Consider the following 21,466-nt stretch of genomic DNA (forward strand, 5'->3'; position numbering starts at 1 on the left):
TCAACCAACATCGTGAAAGCCATCCTCTCGAAAAATCAAGAAGCGAGTCTTCCCAAAGCAGCAGCAAAAGATGCTCTTGAAACTACTCCCTTGAAAATTCTTAAATGGATATTGGGTGTCGACAAAAAGGCAAATAACAACTTCTGCTACGGAGATACAGGTAGAACCCCCTGGACAGTAACCGTCCTCCCTCAATGTATTGCCTACTTCTGTAGAGCATCACAAGCGGTAGTAGGTAACGTGAACACCCTCTTGCACCATACATTTCAGGAACAGAAACAATTGAACCTTACCTGGTATGATGCATGGTCTACTATCATCAAGACGAGCACTGTCGCTAAGCCACACCTACCCTACACCCTTGCGGCTCGTGAACACATACACGAAACATTTGTTAACCACTGGAAGAAGGATCTTCACAACCAGCCTAAAATGTCATTCTACACTGCGGTCAAAGCTGAGTTTGGTGAAGAACTGTACTTACAGCTCCCATGCAGGGTCAAAAGAGCTAACATCGCGAAACTTCGATCTAGCAGTCACGATCTGAGGATTGAGAAAGGTCGATACACTGGAGATCGCTACAACACAGCACTGAAAACATGTCGCTTTTGCTGCTCCTCAGACACCGACGTCATGCGGTTCTTCGAAGAACTACCATTCTTTGAAACACCAATCTTTGAAACCGAGGACCACGTCATAAATGAATGCCCCAGCTACAACTCCCTCCGCGTCCGGTCCAACCTCTCAGACAACCTTAAAAGCCTCATAATGCTCAAAGAATATGGGGCCATCATGAACTCATTCCATGCAACTGAATTTGGAAAGTACCTCACAGAATCCTTTCACCTTCGACATCCTCCTGAAAAGAAGTCCTAGTAATCACCTCCCGTCTCCTACTCATAGTCATTAACTCATCTCCATGACTTTTTTACTCGTATTTAAATTATTATATTCGATTTTTCTTTCGTGAAATTGTAAAGCGGTTAATTTTTAAGAATTTATTTTTATAGCATTCTCTCAATTTTTAGAGTTCTGGTCGTCTTTATGAATTGCTGTATTACCAAGACGAGTTCGTTAGGGTTCTCCTTGGTCATTTCATGTTTAATTCCTGTTTAATTCCTGTTTAATTCCATCATCATTGCAAAAATAAAACCCAGTCCATGGGACTGAAAAAATTAGTTGACTTTCGATTCGAAAGAGTTAAATTCTAAATCATAAACAGGAATCATAATTCGTAAGTTTTGTTTGAGGTATTCCACTCTACCCATGATTATGGGTTTTGGTCAAATATATGATATAGAATTGTAATTATAGGACTTAAAAAGACAGTTGATGGAAATTTAGCGTCCGCTTATGGCCTTAACGCCAACGGGCGCAATTCTTGTTAGGTGTCATAATTGACTCAAAACTTAGTTGGAGCCAGCACATTAAACAGTTAAAGACTAACATATTTAGAAATGCTGGCGTAATGATGAAACTTAAAAGTTCCATTCCGAATAAAGCTCAAAAAATGCTATACATATAATTACAATAGCTTGATTCAATCTCACCTGTATTATTGCGCTACTGTTTGGGGTATTAAATCTTTAAATTCCATTCAGTCTTTATTCTCTGCTCAAAAGAAAGCTATTCGCGCTACTAATTCAGAATATCATAACTATTTTCACGACAAAGAAAAACGTAAACTGCCATCTCACACAAAATCTATCTTTAAAAAATAGGACCTCATTGCTAAAAGCTTTCTACTAACTTTGATGCACAAGGTTTATATAGGAGTAGCACCATCAAGTATCTGTAGTATATTTTTCAAGTATCTGTAGTATATTTTTCAAGTATCTGTAGTTTATTTTTCAACTTTCACTGCCACACTTAGGCTTATCTTACCTACACATTTTTTAAACGAAATTCCTTGCGCACCGCGTAATAAAAATACTTGGATTTCTACCACTTTGATAGTATGAGAATATTTTTATTATGATTTTTTATTAAATAAACATGACAAGAGTTTAGTGGGGAGATAATATACATGATATAGTTGATTTATATAATTATAATATAGATTATTTATTCTTTAGTGTAGATTAATTTTATTTTTATATTTACTAAGTGTTAAGGATCAACCATAAGTTATTGATATTGTTGAATTATTTAATGATAAATTGATATTATAAATGTTTGTAATATCCTATTGAGGCACATACCACCCCATCGCGGGTTTACTACTACTTACTACTACTAATTACTACCATTAGTCCCAATCACTACCCTTAGTACCAATACTAGAAAAAAGATGACGATTCCCACGACTACTTCTGTGATGATCGTTCCTATAGCCCATTTCTTAGCCGCCTGGGAAATTGATTTATGAGACAGAGAAAGTTTGCGCACCAATCGTTCTACAGTAAAATACGTTTGTTTACATGGAAAGCAATAATTCATCGTAGCAGAAGGAACTAAATTAAGGTTCAAATGTCAAATAGGTATAGGTAAGTGAGCACCTCTCCAGCTATTTTTCCTCCTTCGAAATCTCCTCGTTCATTACACTCTTCTGCCTTTGTAGCTTTCACCACAGCAACAATTCCAATGCACCAACAGGGTAATATAAGCCAAAACGATATCCAGGCTAAAACTAGGTTTGTTTGTGGTGGTTGGTTTCTTTTTTGTCCCTTTTTTGTCCCTCTTTTTGTCCCTCTTTTTGTCCCTCTTTTTTGTCCCTAGGTTATGTTACGGTTAAGTTAGAAAATAGGATATTATTTAGTTTATTGTAGTTTCTGCAGCAGCAGAAACTAAACATATGAAACACACTCAAACAGTTATTATATCACGTGATCACAACGAACAAGAAGCTCATATTACACGGTTACACGAAGGTCGTACTTTCTTGAGGGATTAGCAACAGTAGGTATAGACTCGTATAGAATTAGAGTTACTTTGGGATACTGGCCAGGTAATATCTTTAGCGAGTGATTCCTCGCTTTTACTCTTTTAAGGCACCAAGAGGTAGGAAATAACAAGTAAAAATAATGTGTAGATTTTCTCGTTACTGTTAGGGTTAGGGTTTTAGCATATGCTTCAGTTAGGGATTGGGTTAGGGTTAGGGTTCGGGTCAGTGTAGACTGTACACTGTAGAGGCCAGGGTTAGGGTTTCGAATAGTCCTTCAGGGCCACCTAGAGAACGTATTAAAAAGTCACGTGACAGTCGAGTGTAGAGTGGTTAATAATCATCCAACTTTTACAGTTCAGTTACAGACCATAAATAGTTCGGTAATTATTAGGAATCTATCAGGATATAAGTAACGTATGTACATTGTACATTGTACACCGCCTATAGTTGTACTGTGTACAATGTATGACAACAGTTATGTACAAATGGAGTGCCTTTGTGCTACTGCAATTGTAACAATATTATGCATGTAATTTTCACTATCTAACTTATATATATATTATTGATATTCAGCGTTTAAAACATGTTAAAACAGGGTAAATAAAAAGAAAACTTTCCAAAAATATATATTTACCACAGCAACTTGTGGTTGAGCTTGAGCCTGAGGATATTGTTGAAGAGGATAACCGGGCTGACCTGTAGCTGGAGGGAACGCCTGAGGAAATTGAACTTTAATATTTTAATACTTTTAAAAAACTATTCAAATATTCAATATTTAAAATTTTAAGACTATTTTAATATTATGAATAGAAACAATAAGTTTAAATTCAATCGAATTTTTAACAAATTGGTATCTTGATACCATATTATGATTAGCGTAGCGGTATAAGACACTTCTAATTTCATGACCATTGTAAAGATAAACCAACATTGGTAGGAATTGATATAAGAGAGCGAAATGATAGGAAACGTTTTAGAGAATAGTTTGGTATCCGTGCAGAGTTACATTAGCCATTTTCAAAGTCCGTCGCAGAAAAACCTGTTCTTAACACCTTTTAGGTTAAAAATATCTAATATTCGCTAATTGGTGAATATTAGATCTGATCTTTTTAATCTAAAAGCTTAAAATCTGCAATTGTAACAATATTATGTAATTTTCACTATCTAACTTATTGCTTTATTGATATTAAGCGTTTAAAACATGTTAAACTTAAAACAGGGGAAATAAAAAGAAAACTTTCCAAAAATATATATTTACCACAACTGCAGCATGTGGTTGAACTTGAGCCTGAGGATATTGTTGAAGAGGATAACCGGGCTGACCTGGAGCTGGAGGGAACGCCTGAGGAAATTGAACTTTAATAATTTAATACTTTTAAAAAACTATTCAAATATTTAATATTTTAAATTTTAAGACTATTTCAATATTATGAAACAATTAGTTCAAATTCAAGCGAATTTTTAACAAATTAGTATCTTGATACCATAATATAAATATAATTAGCGTAGCGGTATAATACACTTCTAATTTCATGACCATTGTGAAGATAAACCAACATTGGTAGGAATTGATATAAGAGAGCGAAATGATAGGAAACGTTTTAGAGAATAGTTTGGTATCCGTACAGACTTACATTTGCCATTTTCAAAGTCCGTCGCAGAAAAACCTGTTCTTAACACCTTTTAGATTGAAAGGATCTAATATTCGCTAATTGGTGAATATTAGATCTAATCTTTTTAATCTAAAAGCTTAAAATCTAAGCTTAACATTTTATAAGGATTGAAATAAGTAATAACTTATTCGACCAAAACCCAGAATTGGGTATGTAGAGAGGACCGCTCCCAGTGTTTTTTTCCCAAACAAAAGTAAATGATATTAATTTGGATGACCGTCCGTAAATGCAAAATGATACCGAGAATAAACTAATAAGTAACAACAGAGGGGCGATCATCGCCATAATCACCATTTTCATGCCATCCATTTTTTGACATTTTTGATATCGATGGTAAAAATCAAAAGTTTTGAATTTCTGGGATGAGTGGTAAAAATGGCGATGATTATTCCAAAACTTGGAAATATAATAAAGCTAGGATCACATAAAATACCTGTTGCAGCGGATATTGCGGTATTATTAAGCTAATACTAAATAAATCGGATGAAAACGAATGAATGTTTGAAAACGAATGTGGCAATGAAAAAAGTAATTAAATTAGTTTATAACCTGTTGAGGAGGAGGGTAAGCAGATTGTTCTTGAGGAGGATAATCACCCTGGGGAGGGGGTGGTCCCTGGGGAGGGTAAGCAGTTTGTTCTTGAGGAGGATAATCACCCTGGGGAGGGGTTGGTCCCATTATCTCAGCGTATGGTGGTGGTGCATCCATTATTTCCTAGATTTGCAAATATACGGTCATTATATTAACTAGCAGGAACCCGTCTTACTCTAAAGTGGTGTCAAGACTCAAAAGACTATTAAATCAAATAAATAAATATCAAAAACTTCATTGTAATTTCTCCCAATATCTCTTGTCATAAGCTAAATTACGGAGATAATGCAGATCAAATATATTATTCATATAAAGATTTCTTTTACATAAATCATGCACAATGAGCAAGAATAGATTGCTTTGGGGTCTTCCTCTTCTCCCTGTGCCCTGGTAAGTCCAGTGTATTGACGGCAAAAATGAGGGAAGAAAACGCTGGTCCGTCAACAGGACCCCGCAAAACATGTCCTAACATTCTCCACCGACTACGGGCCACTTTTTCTGACAATGTTTCAGCATTGCAGCGTTTATACAAGTTTTTGTTGAAGATGACTTCTGGGTACTTTATATTCAAAATAGTGTGAAGATGTCTGCGGTGAACAACATCTAGTTTTTCAAGGAATATTTTGGGGACGGCCCAACAGGATGAGTTGTACATAAGAACCGATACGACTAAAGCATTGTACAGTTTTAAACGTTTGTTTAGAGGCAGTTTATCACTCCAGGCCTTCTTGTAATTGTTGAAAGCAGCATATCCCAGGTTTATGCGACGCTGAATATCAGCTTTGCTACAGAAGACGGACCCTAGACTTAGAGTGATACTTTCCCTCCATGCTTCATTCCCCGACAATAATTTTCCATCACTGTCGACTTCACCCGTACTAGCTAAATAAACATCCGTTTTGTGTTCATTGACAAAGAGGTTCCATTTCTCGAGTATAGCTGTTGCCTGGGGCAAAATAGCTCTCAAGTTGTCTTCCTCTTCATCATTGAAGTCGACATCATCAGCATATTCAGTGTCAAGTGGAAGGGCAGCAATAGTAATCGGGGGAATCAGCCTATCTAAACTGATTGTTATAGTCCATCTAAGTTCATTCAAAGCACCAGCTAAGACAAGGGTGAACAGACAGCCGGATAAACAGTCTCCTCGGAAAGCTCCGAGGAGACTTAAAAACTCAGCTGAAAGAACTCCATTTACCTTCACCCGTAGCTTTATGTTGGACAAGTAGACAATAGAACTCGCTGACACCAAACAATATCAGCACAAGAACGAGCGCGTTTATATGCGACTAATTTATAATTATTACCTATTTAATTCGTGTTTTTTACACCACTTGGGGGTCCAAATTTTGGGCACTAAAATTCTTATTCCTTGGCCTATTTTTATTTTTTCATGCTGATTTGAAAAGCATAAAAGCATTTGACTTCAGTTGTATATCTTTTACGGTTTTTGCGGAAAGTCGCGTTAAAGTTGATGCCATGGTGTCAGTTAAATGGCACGGATAATTGATAAACACATATGCATGATGTAATTAATCGAAACTTATTAAAATTCGTAAGCCGTGAATGAATGGGAAATACGAGCGACCAATTTCATTTTCGGTATCATTTTTCATTTGTGGACGGTAATTGGCGGCAAGAGATTATTTGTAATCTCAGGGAATAGTGATCGTGAATCTATAACCTCTCCTATTCCAATGACCATAGTGCGTGATGAAGAATCACATCCTTTTCGAGTTGCTGCTATTAAGTGTGTTAATCTGTCCTGGGTGACTCCAGTATAACTATAAACAGATGAAGACGTGCAACAAAACACTACGGATCTAGACAGGCAAAGGTCGATAAAAAACCGGGTGCGAGATGCTGGCAACTTCTTCTCTCTAAAAGTTTGCTACTGAAACATTACACACAAATCAAAGACGGTGTGCTTCTACCTCTGCGAGGTCGGGTGAGACCAGGATGACGGCAACTGGGCAAAGCCTCAGGGACCCCAAAAAATGACTGAGTTATGAGCTAAAAACTATATGCCCATATTTGGGCATAAGCACCAAATTTGATCGATTTTGGCCCATAAAATTTGGTCAAATATCAATATTTTTGCATGAAACCAACTTTATATAAATGGTTAGCCTAAACTACACATTCTCTACGATTATCAGCTCAATATCTATCTAATTGAGGATTCTGTGTTCAAATATTAATAATCGTACAAAAATTAACAAAATCGCCCGTATCCAGTATCTCAGTTCGCGATATTTGCGAAACTGATTTCGCTCAAAACAATAGAACTCATTAGGGTTTCAATATTTGTTCATGAAATTTTCAGAATCAACGGAGACCGTTTTGTCAAAGAACTTGTCCCCTCGAAGCAGATCTCAGCGGCCTGTTCCGTCCCTTTGCTCATATTCACATTCCTTTGTGCTGTTTGTTTCTTCTCCTCCATCTTCCCCCGTTGGTTCTTCTCCATTTTCTTCTGTTAGTTCCGGGGTGCAACCTACGTCAATCTCACTAACGTTACCTGATTTCTCCTCGAGTAACAAGTCCTCACATTTCAGGTACCTAATTCGTCCGTACTTTTCCTCAACATCAGAACATTTTCCAGCGTCTGTCATTTCCTTAACTTCAGCTGGTTCGAGTTGTCAAATACATTCACCTTAAAAGAGCTCTCCACCAAAAGCGTATCTTTTGATATCCGTCATCTTCTGAATAGATCTCCTGGACATAACTAGAGGTTCCTACTTCCTGTTTGCCTGATCTACACTGTAGTGAATATAACCAATTAAGCTTCCCAGGACTACTTGTGTGATGATCGATCCTATAGCCCATTTCAAAGCCTCCTGGGAAAGTGATTTATGAGACAGAGAAGGTTTGCGCACCAATCGTTCTACAGTAAAATACGTTTGTGTACATGGAAAGCAATAATTCATCGTAGCAGAAGGAACTAAATTAAGATTAAAATGTCAAATAGGTAAGTGAGCACCTCTCCAGCTCTTTTTCCCTCTTCGAAATCTCCTCGTTCATAACACTCTTTTGCCTCGTAAGCTTTCGACACAGCAGCAGCTCCAATCAGACAGCAGCACAGACACGATATCCAGGCTATGACGAGGTTTGTTCGTGGTTCTTGTACCTAGGTTATGTTACGGTTAAGTTAGAAAATAAGATATTATTTAGTTTATTGTAGTTTCTGCAGCAGTAGAAACTAAACATATGAAACACGCTCAAACAAATATTATATCACGTGATCACAACGAACAAGAAGCTCATACTACACGGTTAGTGTTACACGAAGGTCGCACTTTCTTGAGAGATTAGCAAGGCTGTAGGACTATTGAGCGGAGTACTGTTGAGTGTAGGACTGTATTTCGGTGAAGGTCGGAAGTAGGACTGTAGAGCGGTGTCAAATCGCCAGGGTAGGACTCTAGAGTGGCCGCCCTTATAGATCTCACAACATGAGGACTTTAGAGCGGTACGATCCTAAAATGAGGACTGTAGAGCGGTGGACTGTTGAAGTAGGACTGTAGAGCGGCCCTCCCTTATTATAGATCCCATAAAACGAGGACTCTAGAGCGGTACCCTCCTATAACAGTTATACATTGTTACTCGTGATTGATTATGGTCATGACATTCTAGGATGATAACTTTATTAAAGATTCATGGAGTTAGTGAACATTTTCATTTACTTATTATAAATATTTCATTACTAATATTATAGTGTAACTTAATTTAAGATTATTGGTCGGTCTCAACGTCTTCCAAATGATTGAAATATTCCCCTGCTGCTCAAAAATGTAATACGTGTCTTCGGTATTTTAGTGAACTGTTCGTATCAATGTGATTTCGCTAAGCAGAGTACCGATCAAGTTCGTGCAGATCATAATTTAGGAATGAGGATCGCATCGCGTGACGCTTTAGCGCCTACTAAGGATATCTCATGTTCATCAATCTGGTGACGGGACTGATTCAGATCAGATCCCATCGCAGTGCGATATCTTGTTAGGATTTCGAAGGTATGGTATAAATATCACGGAGTATCCAGTTTTCGTATATCAAATTCGATTCCTACTCCTCTTCTACAACTACCTACAATATGCAGAGTGTTAACAGTTTTATCATCCTAATATCACATGTGTTATTGATTACGAGTTTAAAAAACATAATTTTATTCAATATTCAAATTTTTTGGAAAACGTTGAGACCGACCAATAATCTTAAATAAAGATACACTATAATATTAGTAATGAAATATTTATAATGAAAATGTTCATTAACTCCATGACTCTTTAATAAAGTTATTATCCTAGAATGTCATGACCATAATCAATCACAAGTTACAATGTATAACTTAGCTTCGTTGAGTGTTCAATCTTCAAATTTTCAACCGCTATAGAGTCCTCATGTTATAGGAGGGTACCGCTCTAGACTCTAGAGCGGTATGGGATCTATAAGGGGGGGGGGGGGGGGGGGCGCTCTACAGTCCTACTCCCGACCTTCACAGGCCTACAGTCAACCGCTCAACAGTCCACCGCTCAACAGTCCACCGCTCTACAGTCCTCATTTTAGGATCGTACCGCTCTAAAGTCCTCATGTTGTGAGATCTATTATAAGGGGCAAGGTCGGCCGCTCTAGAGTCCTACCCTGGCGATTTGACACCGCTCTACAGTCCTACTTCCGACCTTCACCGACCTCAGTCCTACGCTCAACAGTCCACCGCTCAATACTCAATAGTCCTGCTCCCGATTCCTCGCTTTAAGGCACAAAGAGGTAGGAAATAACCAGTAAAAATAATGTGTAGATTTTCTCGTTACTGTTAGGGTTAGGGTTTTAGCATATGCTCCAGTTAGGGATTGGGTTAGAGTTAGGGTTCGGGTCAGTGTAGACTGTACACTGTAGGGTTAGGGTTTCGAATAGTCCTTCAGGGCCAACTAGAGAACGTATTAAAAAGTCACGTGACAGTCGAGTGTAAAGTGGTTAATTATCATCCAACTTTTACAGTTCAGTTACAGACCATAAATAGCTCGGTAATTATTATGAATATATCAGTAGATCAGTAACGTATGTACACTGTACACCGCCTATAGTTGTACTGTGTACAACGTATGACAACAGTATGTACAAATCGAGTGCCTTTGTGCTACTGCAATTGTAACAATATTATGCATGTAATTTTCACTATCTAACTTATTGATATTCAGCGTTTAAAACATGTTAAAAATAAAACAGGGGAAATAAAAAGAAAACTTTTCAAAAATATATATTTACCACAACATTATGTTGTTGAGCTTGAGCCTGAGGATATTGTTGAAGGATTGAAATAAGTAATAACTTATTCGACCAAAACCCAGAATTGGGTAAAGAGGACCGCTGCCAGTGTTTTTTCCCAAACAAAAGTAAATGATATTAATTTGAATGACCGTCTGTAAATGCAAAATGATACCGAGAATAAACTAATAAGTAACAACAAAGGGGCGGTCATCGCCATAATCGCCATTTTCATGCCATCCATTTTTTGTCATTTTTGATATCGATGGTAAAAATCAAAAGTTTTGAATTTCTGGGATGAGTGGTAAAGATGGCGATGATTATTCCAAAACTTGGAAATATAATAAAGCTAGGATCACACAAATTACCTGTTGCAGCAGAAATTGCGGAGGATACGCCTGATTGTGTGAAATGTTATTAGATAATTGATTACTAAGCTAATACTAAATAAATCGGATGAAAACGAATGAATGGTTGAAAACGAATGTGGCAATGAAAAAAATAATTAAATAAGTTTATAACCTGTTGAGGGGGAGGATAATCACCCTGGGGAGGGGGTGGTCCCATTATCTCAGCGTATAGTGGTGGTGGTGGTGCATCCATTATTTCCTGGGGAAGGTCGTGTTCAGTTTCAGTTTGAACTGACCCGTTTCAAGGTCCTTTAATATGGGCCAGGGCTCGGTTTAGATTGTGCTTAGACCGTCCGTGCGTGGTGAAGAGCCACATCCTGCACGAGGTGACCCTGCTAGACCGGCATGTCATTGAAGAATCCGACTGTCTGAGTCAACCAAACACGGCGGATCTAGAGGAGCAAATACCTCGAAAAAAAAAGCCGGGTTTTGAAGACCTGCACCCATGATTGTACAGGTACTGATAAGGGTATTGGATTATAGTGTCACATCCAGGTTGCAGTGGCGCCGTGCCTGGAACATCGTCTAGCCATTATAGACAAAATCCCCCTCACTTTTATGATGACACACGATAACAGCACTAGGGTTCAAGCCCCTAACTAGTACTACTCAGTGGCAGCTAGCTCTCTTTATGACGGGCCCTCCCTAAAACCCCCGGGAGGGGTGGGTCCTGATAGTCGAAGCAAACCCTGTTACTACCCTTTTAGTTCGTAGGAAAACCCCTTTTCAGGTTAGCACCTTCAACTGTTGGACTCTCAACCCTGTATCACGTAAACAGGAGTTAGCTCACTCAGCCTTCATGCATCATAATGATGTTATCTCCTTGCAAGAGCATCGCCAACACCACAAAGAATCTCTAAGAATTGAAAACATCTTATCATATCAGCTCATCACTGCTTCTGCTACGAAGAATTCAGTTAATGCATCGGTTGGTGGTGTTGGGTTTCTTTTATCTCATAGAATCCAGAAATCTCTCCTATCTGTAGAGAAAGTTAATAGCAGAATCATCTTGCTCCATGTAAACGAAAATCCTCGCCTCACAGTCCTCTCATGTTATGCTCCTACAAACTGCAGTGATATTGAAGAAAAAACTGCATTCTACAACGCTCTAACCAGGATCATCTCTGAGGTACCTCCTTTCAACATGCTAGCAGTGTGCGGTGATTTCAACGCGAAGCTCAGTAATATCTACGGTTTCACATACCATCAGTCAACCAACGACAACGGTGAACGACTACTGGATCTGGTAGATCAACACCAGTTGATAGTTGCTAACCGCCGTTTCCAGAAACCGGCTAATAAAATTTGGACCTATGAAGACCTAAAAAGAACAAAGCATCAAATTGACTTTGTACTCTGGCGTAAGAAGTGGGCAAATAGTGTGAAGAACTGTCAAGCGTACAACATCATGCAAACTGTCGGTTCAGATCACCGGATTGTAACATGTTTTGTTCGAGCCAGCTACAGAGTCAACAAAACTCCAGCACGGGACCTCTTAGGAGCATTGACTGGACTCCACTGATCCACGATTCCAACTTGAAACACCAGTACGCAGTGGAAGTGAAAAACTGGTACAGTGCACTCCTAGAGGAAGCGGGAGCTCGAGTCCGACTACGACCTGCTTGTTAAAAGCGTTACAAGCACAGCACTTATGGTGTTGCCTAAAAAGAGTAAGAGGAAACGGGAAAATCCTAACAACGATCCTAATATTGCACACCATCGCAATATCCTAAAGGATGCGTCCCTGAGTCACAGGATTTCCCCCTCTTTTTCGTCCAAGGAAAAGCTTGAAGACGCAAAGAAGCAACTGGACGAAGCTTATAATGCTGCTACTTCACAGCACATCCAACAACAGACTGACCGGCTGGAGAAAACTAACCCTGAGCACAGGCATTGCAGTTCCTGGCACATCATCAGACAACTAACATCCTCCGACACCGTGCCATACTGCAAAGTGCCAGGAGGCACTACCGAAGAACGGCTCAACATCTGGTTCGAGCACTTCAAGTCCCTTCTAGGCACAGAACACCCTCCACCTGACCTCACCCTCCCCTTCTTCAACCAGCGAGTCTCTGACACCATGCCCATCAGCTGCTCATCCTTCAGCATGTCAGAACTCAGAACTCGACACGGTTCTGTAGTCCGCCAAGTCCTCCAAGTCACCCGGTCTAGATAGCATCCCTCCCTCAGTCTGGAAGCTTCCCCAGCTACGTGAAAACCTCCTCGGATTCTGTAACAAAGCACTCATGGATGGTGTGATCCCTCAAGCCTGGCAAACGGCCTCTATCATTCCTATCTTCAAAAAGGATGATCTTACTAATCCAGGAAACTACAGTGGCATTTCACTGGCACCGGTTGCAGCGAAAGTTTTTAACAAGCTCATCCTCAACCGGATCTACCCATTCATTGATCCCCTCTTGCGACCAAACCAAAATGGTTTCCGTACGGTATCTCTGCTCCACTAGTAGATGCTATCAGGCTACTTTATGACTCATCATTCTCTCGTGTCCAGACCATCGACGGCCTTACTGACTTTTTAGGACACTTATTGGAGTTCTTCAAGGGGACACTCTAGCACCCTTTCTCTTCATCATTGTCCTTGATTATGTCCTCAGAAGCTGCATGGCCGAAGAATTCGGTCTTACCATCGTACCTAGGAAAAGTCGAAGAGTGCCTGCGGTCAAAATCACAGACCTTGACTTTGCTGATGATTTGGCCTTACTTTTAGACACCATAGAGCAAGTCCAACTTCTGCTGACAGACCTTGAAAATGCGGCTGCACAAGTTGGTCTTGCTATGAATGCTTCTAAGACCGAGTTCATGACCATCAACATCCCTGACACTGTCGACCTACATTCTTTTCCGTTTTAGAGTTCTGATCGTGTTTATGAATTGCTGTATATAGAGAGAGAGAGAGAGAGAGAGAGATACAGAGAGAGAGAGAGAGAGAGAGATAGAGAGAGAGAGAGAGAGAGAGAGAGAGAGAGAGAGAGAGAGAGAGAGAGAGAGAGAGAGAGAGAGAGAGAGAGAGAGAGAGAGAGAGAGAGAGAGAGAGAGAGAGAGAGAGAGAGAGAGAGAGAGAGAGAGAGAGAGAGAGAGAGAGAGAGAGAGAGAGAGAGAGAAATACCTGTTGCAGCGTTGAAAACGAATGTGGAAATGAAAAAAGTAATTAAATTAGTTTATAACCTGTTGAGGAGGAGGGTAAGCAGGTTGTTCTTGAGGAGGATAATCACCCTGGGGAGGGGGTGGTCCCATTATCTCAGCGTATTGTGGTGGTGGTGGTGCATCCATTATTTCCTAGATTTGCAAATATACGGTCATTATATTAACTAGCAGGAACCCGTCTTACTCTAAAGTGGTGTCAAGACTCCTGCCTACCTGCCTAGGTCGATCCAGATGAAATCTGGAACGAGTTTCGTGACAGCGCTTCTCTCCATTTATCTCTATCACTCATGAGCCAACGTAACTTATCAGGATCCAATCCAGTATCTTCTTGTAGGACGTCCGGAAAGGTTTTATGTTGTCGTCCTCTATACCGATGACCATAGGAGGGTTGCCAGAAAAGGAGTTGCTGAGCAGGTTGGTCTTGTAGACGGTACACATGTCCTGCAAAACGAAGTCGTCGTGTCTTTATGGTATCTGTCACCGGTGGAATATTTCCGTATAGAACGGAGTTTGGTGTGTGAGATTTCCACGAGACACCAAAGACTCTTCGTAGCATTCTTGTATAGACCCCATCTAATGCTCTGCCTCTAGTGTCAGCTTTCTTCAGAGTCCACGTTTCTGCGCCATACAGAAGAACAGGTTCCACTGCGGTTCCAAAAATCTTGGTCTTGATCTTCCTAGACATGTCAGATTTCCAGAAAGCATCTAGACTCTGCAGGGCTTTCCAAGCAAGGCCTTTCCTAACATTGATGTCTCTGCTAGTTGAAGCTATATAAGATCCTAAGTATTTGAAGTCATCTACGTCTTCTAGAGGAGTACCGTTGACAAAGACCCTCTCATCTGAGTTTACAGGCCTGGCCTCGGAATGTTGTAGGACATGTATTTGGTCTTGTCGATGTTGATAAGTAAACCATACCGAGCTGCAATGTCAGAGATACTTTGGCAAAATTTAAAGGCCAAGGTGGCGTTAGTTTGTGGGCTATTTGTAATTCAATCTGATAACGTCAAACGTATTGTTCGCCGAAAAAGCAAAAATTGTGCACATGAACGAAGTACAAATTGTTAAACGGTCATACGCGTAACAATCTAAATTAGTCCTAACACTAAGTCTAACAAATAAAGTATAAGTGCGGATTATGAGCTGAACGTACCGTATTGAATTTGAATTATTGAAAGAAATGTGGCGCGATATTTTCTTCCGCAAAGTTATTTAATTAGCGCACGATACGATGTAGGTACAGGATAGAAAATTTATAATTAGCCTATATAATACGCGCGCGCGCAATGCATCAAATGTTAACATAATTGTGTGTAGCTTTAGCAAATTATAAATATAAATAAAAGTATTCATGACATGATGTTGACTAACAGTAAAGTAAGGTTTTATGTTGACAGGATATTTTTTAAGCTTAACGGGTTCACATAGCCATTACACATTAGCCATGTGTCTATACTACGCGTACTGTGGTCGCGCGCTACTGCAGACTTGATACTGCAAGCGAGAGGGCTTTTATTTGGTTAGAGCAACTTAACGGGTGATACTCGTAAAATATTTGTTTAAAATATTTATATTACTTGGGGACATCAGGTTTTCTTTGGGAAAGGGAGACACTGGCAACGGTTAGGCTACTTGGATGCTGGCCCCAATTCCTCCCAGCAATCCTTACCGGCTGGGCGTATTACTACAGGTGATAACGTCTTTACATGCAGGCGCAGCGTGTTCAAGCTCGCGCGCGCTTGTAGTACCTACCTATAGTTATACTAGTAAGTTGTAGTAAGTTTATTGCACGCTTCAATTATTGCCAGAATGCGATTGAATCACGTGACACAATTCAGCCAATCAGAGTACAGGAATCCGCAAAGATAAAGCTAAGTTGTAAACTTTTGATCGGCCCAAAATGAGACTTTTCTGTGTTTCTGGAGATTTTGAGATAACTCATAATCTACGTTGTCTTAAATATTCCCCCTGGGGGGGGGGGGGGGGGGGGGGGGGGGGGGCGGGGGCGGGGGAACGTTATTTTAACAAGGCGAACATTTCTTTTACTTTAGAAGTTAGGCCCGGCCAGCCGGTTTCCTGGGACCGCTGCCAGTGTATATCTTTCCTAAACAAAAGGAAATGTGGATTGTGGATTGTGTATCGTGGATCGTGATTTGTGAATCGTGAATTGTTTATCGTGGATTGTAGATTATAGATCGTTGATTGTGGATTGTGGATTGTGGATTGTGGATTGTGGATTGTGGATCTTGGATTCATGTGGATCGAGGATAGTGGATCGTGGATTGTCGATCGTGAATTTTCTATTGTGGATCGTGGATTGTATACGATGATATTTTGAAATTGTTCTAAAGTCAGATAATCAGTATTTAGTGACAGAAATGATTGAATGAACGTGAATGAACACATGGCAAATGAACTAAAAAGGTTCTTAGTATTATTTTCGAATCAATAAATCAGCTGAAGACGATAAACAAATGTTATTTGAAAGCTTCTTAAAGTTAAACAACAATCTGTATTATATCTTGAAATGTTTACAAAATCCCAATCCAGTATTAAATCATGCCTTTCGAAAAGATATCATAATTTTTCAATTCCCAAACTTACTGTGTTCAAACTTACTTTTCTACTTATATTTTAGATTTAATATTAAATACCAGCACATGAACATAAGATTCGTCAATTCCGATCTAAAGCTCATAATATGTGGAAAGTCATGGTTATTGGGGTAGAACTAGAAAGTTCGGTCACCTACGATGACTTTGCACTTGAAGTGCTGAGGAGTGCTGAGGAGTAATAACAAGATTTGCAGCTTCAGACTACTGCATTCCAACACGTACATTTTCTTGCAGCAATTATTACGAGGACTCCTGTGGTTAGGAAAGAAACGACGGCAACACTCAACGCAACCGACAGAACAATTGTAAAACCTGAAAGTTTGTTTTTATTTTGCACCACATTTTTTGTTCCAAAATTTCATCTCACGTAATTTTACCCCCAATATTAACCCCGGATTACTTCCTTATCCTCACCAAGCAATCACCTAAATCCCAGCCAAAAAATATGATTACAGTTACATCAACACGTGGTAAACAAGAATTTCGCCGCGGTAAAACCACGCACGATCAAATTTCCCCTTCTGCCTACAATGTAATTGTTCTACTTTATTGTATCCCAGAGTGGTGTTTGGCGCACATGTAACATGATAATCGTTTTCGATATATTTGGCGTGCCACGTGCAGAACTTGAAAATTCTGCGCGCATTTTTGTAGTGTCGCGTTGATCTGTGTACGTGTGGTTTGGTTGTAGATCATTTCATATTTTGCGCGGTTTGTTTCGTGTTAACGATGTGTATTATGTCACGTCATATTATTGCATCGTCGTATGCCAACTTTTTTGACTGGAATAGAATATTCTGTCTCATCTTAGTTATTAGAAGTATCTAACATAAACTAATACATTTTGATGCTTACTCGACACATCTACAGCACCATCGACTATATAGGAATTTTTAAAAGCATACCGCAATCTTGATCTTAGTTGCTTCTTGAATGTAAATGTAAAGTAACATCTGTTCTTAAATATGTAAATGTAATCGCTTTTTACCATTCAGTGTCAATCAACTGTTAAATAATCGGCCACGAGTTTATCAGCTGATGTAATAATTTAGTTTGTTCTGAATTTTATCACTCGGTAATTTATTAAAAAACTAGCGGCAATAGCGGATGAATAGTGGAACCTAGCGGATGCCTAGCGGAGAGCTAGCGGAAATTTAACAGTCGTCAAGCACCTAAAACTGGTTGCTATGCCTGCAATTAATTAACACATAACTGGCGTCGCGCGCGCAAAATAGGTTCCTTTTATACACATAATTATATGGGAGTGGTCGATATTGCGAAGGAGCAGACTTTTGTCATCATCGTAGGACCGTCGAGCCACCTCATATATCCAAACCCGATTACTTATTCCCTACGATCTTTTTGCCTTCGGCAAGAGCAGGGAAAAAAAATTACGTGGTTAATGTCCGGTCTACAAAGTGGAAGGAAAGATTATCGGATTCGGCTAGGACATGTTTGACAAGAAAAGATTAGGAAGTTTTGCTAATTCGAACAAATACCACATTGACTATTGAGATGATCGGGAGCAGTGCCAGGAGGACAAACAAAACAGGATTCAGCACCCCCTGCACTGATGCTGTTTTCATCGCACTTTGTACATCTTGTCATGTGGGACTTTTTGTAGGTTCCTGTTTCGCACCTCACTGCAATACAAAGGTATGTTTAGTAACTCTTTGCTGCAATACAAAGGTATGTTTAGTTACTTTGAGTTTGACTATAATATAATGATTATTATTGAAAATTAGCGACTATAGTGATTAGTGAATATAACTATCACTGTTTTGTGTTTGACTGTTTAACTATTAAAAGCTTGACAATTCGAGATACCAAAATAAAAAGTTATCAAGCTAAACTTACCACATCCATCAAGATATTTATTGAGATTCTGAGTATGGCCTGGAGGACATTCACAATTTGTTAATTCTTTTTCGCTGTTCGTATCTTTTGCACAAGGCGCTGTAAATGTTTCATACTTAAATTTGAACACTAGCTTGTATTTAGTTTAAAGTAAAACTATAACCAAAAATTTCCAAGCTGGACAATCAAATTAAGCGTTTATTTCGTTCAATTTTGGTCATCTCACACAAAAAAACTGAACTCACAAAGTTTGCATGTAATCTTGCCAACTGAATTGGGCTGATCATCTTTGCATTTTGTACATTGCATTGTACTAGACTTTCGATATTTTCCAGCTTCGCATCCTGTGAGGAACTATATACCACTTCCTATCATAAAATCAGAAACTCCTGTGTTTTTTAAACTGGTGGCATTACAGGATTTTCTATAAAAATTAAGACTTTGCTGTCGCGTCGTACAGTTCATAAACTGACAAACTTACCTATGAAGTAGGATTCCGATCTAGTGTTCAAGCGATTAGAATGTAAGAATTTTATACTGCTCGCTTGTCGTTCCCAGTATTTATTCCAGTTTGAGCTAACGTCTGTACCATTGTAGTCAACATGGTCACACATTTTGGGGGATGCTTCGAATTTACCCACATGCTTTCTGTTACAATAAATTATGATTTTAAGACCACTTTTCTTAATTATCCATTCTTTATCTTGTTCTGCTGGTAGACTAGTCGAGAAGTTAATGTAATTCTGCTGACAGTTCAGCAGTTTATACTTTACTGTGGACGAAAACAAGATACTAATACCGCCTGCCAGGTTTCTTTCTTCATCTAAGTACCATATTGATGTATTGTCACCACTTTTCACAGCACTTCCAGTTTTCAAATATAAGTAATCAGCCTCAAGATCAGCTGAGATTGGCTCATCAAATCGCACAGAGCTCCACTTATCTGAAATGTAAGTTCCGTCAGAATACCTGCGACAAGCTATTATTTCAATGTGGTATACAGACCAGAAATTCAAATATAACATCTCCTGTGTATGGCACATGTAAAATCTCGTCGGTAGCTCCTTTTCATGGCAAAGTCCCTACGTTTAAAGAGTTCCTCTACATTTCTTGGTATTAGATCTCTAGAATTAAGGTTCAAATACTTAATGAAATATTAAAACATGCTAGTTTAAATGCTTTCTCTGCGGGCTATATTCCAGTATTAGTGGGGTGGGACTTGAGGGCCTGATAATAAGAATATTTATCCTTTAATATTAAATGTTTCTGTCTAAGTCTTTATCATAAGTCAAATAATAAGGCCTGACCTTTTTTCTAGGTCATTAGAAAAATTTAAAGTGGGTCGCAAACAAATGTAGTTTCACTTTCACCACTGCCTTCATCACTGGTCCAAGAATAGGTGAACAGCTACAGCGGCTGGAAGAAACCACCCTCTCATCTGCTAAACTTGGCGAAGAACGGTATCTTGAATAACGAATAACGATAAGACGATAGTACCGTGAAACGAAAGTGTTGATTTATTGATTCAGGGCAAATTCCAATAAAATATTAGAAATAGAAGACAAACAAATTATCGAAGTATTTTTACTACGAAAAAAACTTTGTTTATTCGAAATAGTTAGTGCCAAAATGATATTCAGAGCTTTTTTATATACGAACCTTTTTTTGAGGCTGTGTTGAGTATCAAAACTGTAAGTTCGAGTATCGAGAGGAATTTCATTCGTGGTCCTTACTCATCAACTTATTTCTGGGTTTAGCCTTAGCATTAGGTGATGTGTTAATTTTCAATATAACCCAAATACTCTCACGAAATGATAACCGGTTAATAACCGGGTTATAAACTAGTACTACTTCCCCTACTCATAAGTACTAGCTCGCTTACTATTTGTGTCAGCCGGACTACACGCTCCCACAACAACCCTAGCGCACCGACCTTTTGTTTAACCTATTTTGGTGCCTGTGGTTGTATGTTGTAGAATTAAGTTTAACTTGTTCATTTTTATGGGCTGATAAGGTTATGAGTAAGAAGTAAATAGACAAAATATGATAAATACAATTCTGTGTCTGGTCTAATAAATGTATCGTATAACTATAAGCTTATAACCTCAACAGTCAACAGTCAACAGTCAACATGAGAATTTGGTAGAATTATACCACTCTTAAATCTCACATGGCCAAATAACAAACACAAACTTGGAGAAAATAACCAACGAATAACTCATGACAATCGAACGAGTGACACATGCGGGATAATGACATGAAAACAATAGTACAGGCAACAGGCATGGCTCAGGGCGAAACCTTTGTTATATAATGGCATAAAACAATGACGTGCGATATATTAACTTAAAGAATTTCTAAACTCCAAGGCTTTTACTAATTCACTCGCCAGTGCTCTGTCACGTGACTTGGCTTTTTAGTTTTACCGTTTTGTAACCGAAAGAATTAACGGTCACACCGAAACCCTGGCATGGCTCCAACCCTAACCCTAATCATGATCCCAAAGCTAACCATAGCCCTTGATTGACAATGGTCGATGTCAACCCTTCCAGATCTTTCATGCGAAGCAATAATGATACATGATAGTTCGCGCCGCGCGTCGAAGTCCTCCAACCATAGCTTTAGCTTAGCCCTAACACTAATCCGAGCTCTAAGTCTAAACAACCGAATTCGTGTTTTACTACTACTTAACTACTAGCCTGTCGTCGGTAATCATCGAAAACGAAAGGTCGAGAGAAGGCATGCATCCTCAATTAAATATACAATCACAATGCTGGCAAGCATTACCGTTACCGTTATATTCACAATACTATTTACCCCCTATACTATTATATCCCCTTTTTTGTTTTCCAGGCATTAAGACTCATCGAAAGTAGTTCAGCAGGTATATTTAAGTAAAAACATTTTAATTCAATGTTAAACTTAAAGATGACAGGAATAAGAAATAGTTATGTGGAGGTTTTTAACAATTTTGCGCAAAATACGCGCCAGCATGTTAAACGACTTACTTACTACTT

At 39.0% G+C, this 21,466-nt stretch overlaps 4 protein-coding genes across 5 annotated transcripts in view; all 4 read right to left on the reverse strand.

Moving 5' to 3' along the window:
• LOC134811531 (uncharacterized) overlaps positions 1-21,466 on the reverse strand; it is an 84,110-nt gene that overhangs the window by 48,681 nt on the left and 13,963 nt on the right. The window lies entirely within an intron of this gene.
• LOC134810979 (calcium-binding protein P-like) lies at positions 1,478-5,267 on the reverse strand. Its single transcript, XM_063817675.1, has 5 exons — positions 5,107-5,267; positions 4,143-4,226; positions 3,519-3,599; positions 2,499-2,714; positions 1,478-2,349 (listed from the first exon to the last, which is right to left on the reverse strand). The coding sequence occupies exons 1-5, from the start codon at positions 5,263-5,265 to the stop codon at positions 2,236-2,238; spliced, it is 654 nt and encodes a 217-aa protein (XP_063673745.1). The 5' UTR covers positions 5,266-5,267; the 3' UTR covers positions 1,478-2,235.
• Positions 6,561-14,601, reverse strand: LOC134810980 (uncharacterized). Of its 2 annotated transcripts, none has more exons than XM_063817677.1 (6): positions 14,001-14,601; positions 10,927-11,013; positions 10,773-10,802; positions 10,408-10,431; positions 8,126-8,272; positions 6,561-7,982 (listed from the first exon to the last, which is right to left on the reverse strand). In XM_063817677.1, exons 1-6 carry the CDS (start codon positions 14,103-14,105, stop codon positions 7,881-7,883), a joined length of 495 nt encoding a protein of 164 aa, XP_063673747.1. In that variant the 5' UTR covers positions 14,106-14,601; the 3' UTR covers positions 6,561-7,880. The 2 variants fall into 2 exon arrangements, with proteins under 2 accessions (XP_063673747.1, XP_063673746.1); XM_063817676.1 differs by having other exon boundaries at positions 10,405-10,431.
• LOC134811208 (uncharacterized) lies at positions 16,460-20,216 on the reverse strand. The gene is made up of 6 exons (XM_063817966.1): positions 20,109-20,216; positions 18,931-19,392; positions 18,695-18,793; positions 18,450-18,548; positions 18,092-18,235; positions 16,460-16,904 (listed from the first exon to the last, which is right to left on the reverse strand). The coding sequence occupies exons 1-6, from the start codon at positions 20,167-20,169 to the stop codon at positions 16,789-16,791; spliced, it is 981 nt and encodes a 326-aa protein (XP_063674036.1). The 5' UTR covers positions 20,170-20,216; the 3' UTR covers positions 16,460-16,788.

Source organism: Bolinopsis microptera, chromosome 2 (assembly GCF_026151205.1).
Source record: "Bolinopsis microptera isolate Bmic1 chromosome 2, MBARI_Bmic_1.0, whole genome shotgun sequence".
NCBI classification, from domain to species: Eukaryota; Metazoa; Ctenophora; class Tentaculata; order Lobata; family Bolinopsidae; genus Bolinopsis; species Bolinopsis microptera.

Bases quoted from the DNA above. Each gene is read 5' to 3' on its own strand.
- LOC134810979 (XM_063817675.1), bottom strand. From the start codon at position 5,265: ATGGATGCACCACCACCATACGCTGAGATAATGGGACCAACCCCTCCC. The intron at 3,600-4,142 runs GTAAATATATAT...CAATTTCCTCAG, and splicing joins AACCACATGCTGCAGTTGTG to GCGTTCCCTCCAGCTACAGG. The intron at 2,715-3,518 runs GTAAATATATAT...AACATAACCTAG, and splicing joins CTCAACCACAAGTTGCTGTG to GGACAAAAAAGAGGGACAAA.
- LOC134810980 (XM_063817676.1), bottom strand. From the start codon at position 14,105: ATGGATGCACCACCACCACCACAATACGCTGAGATAATGGGACCACCC. The intron at 10,803-10,926 runs GTTATAAACTTA...TCACACAATCAG, and splicing joins ATTATCCTCCCCCTCAACAG to GCGTATCCTCCGCAATTTCT. The intron at 7,983-8,125 runs GTGCTCACTTAC...TCACTTTCCCAG, and splicing joins AGGGAAAAAGAGCTGGAGAG to GAGGCTTTGAAATGGGCTAT.
- LOC134811208 (XM_063817966.1), bottom strand. From the start codon at position 20,169: ATGAAATTCCTCTCGATACTCGAACTTACAGTTTTGATACTCAACACA. The intron at 19,393-20,108 runs GTTCGTATATAA...CTTACATTTCAG, and splicing joins CAACACAGCCTCAAAAAAAG to ATAAGTGGAGCTCTGTGCGA. The intron at 18,794-18,930 runs GTAAGTTTGTCA...AGTTCCTCACAG, and splicing joins ATCGGAATCCTACTTCATAG to GATGCGAAGCTGGAAAATAT.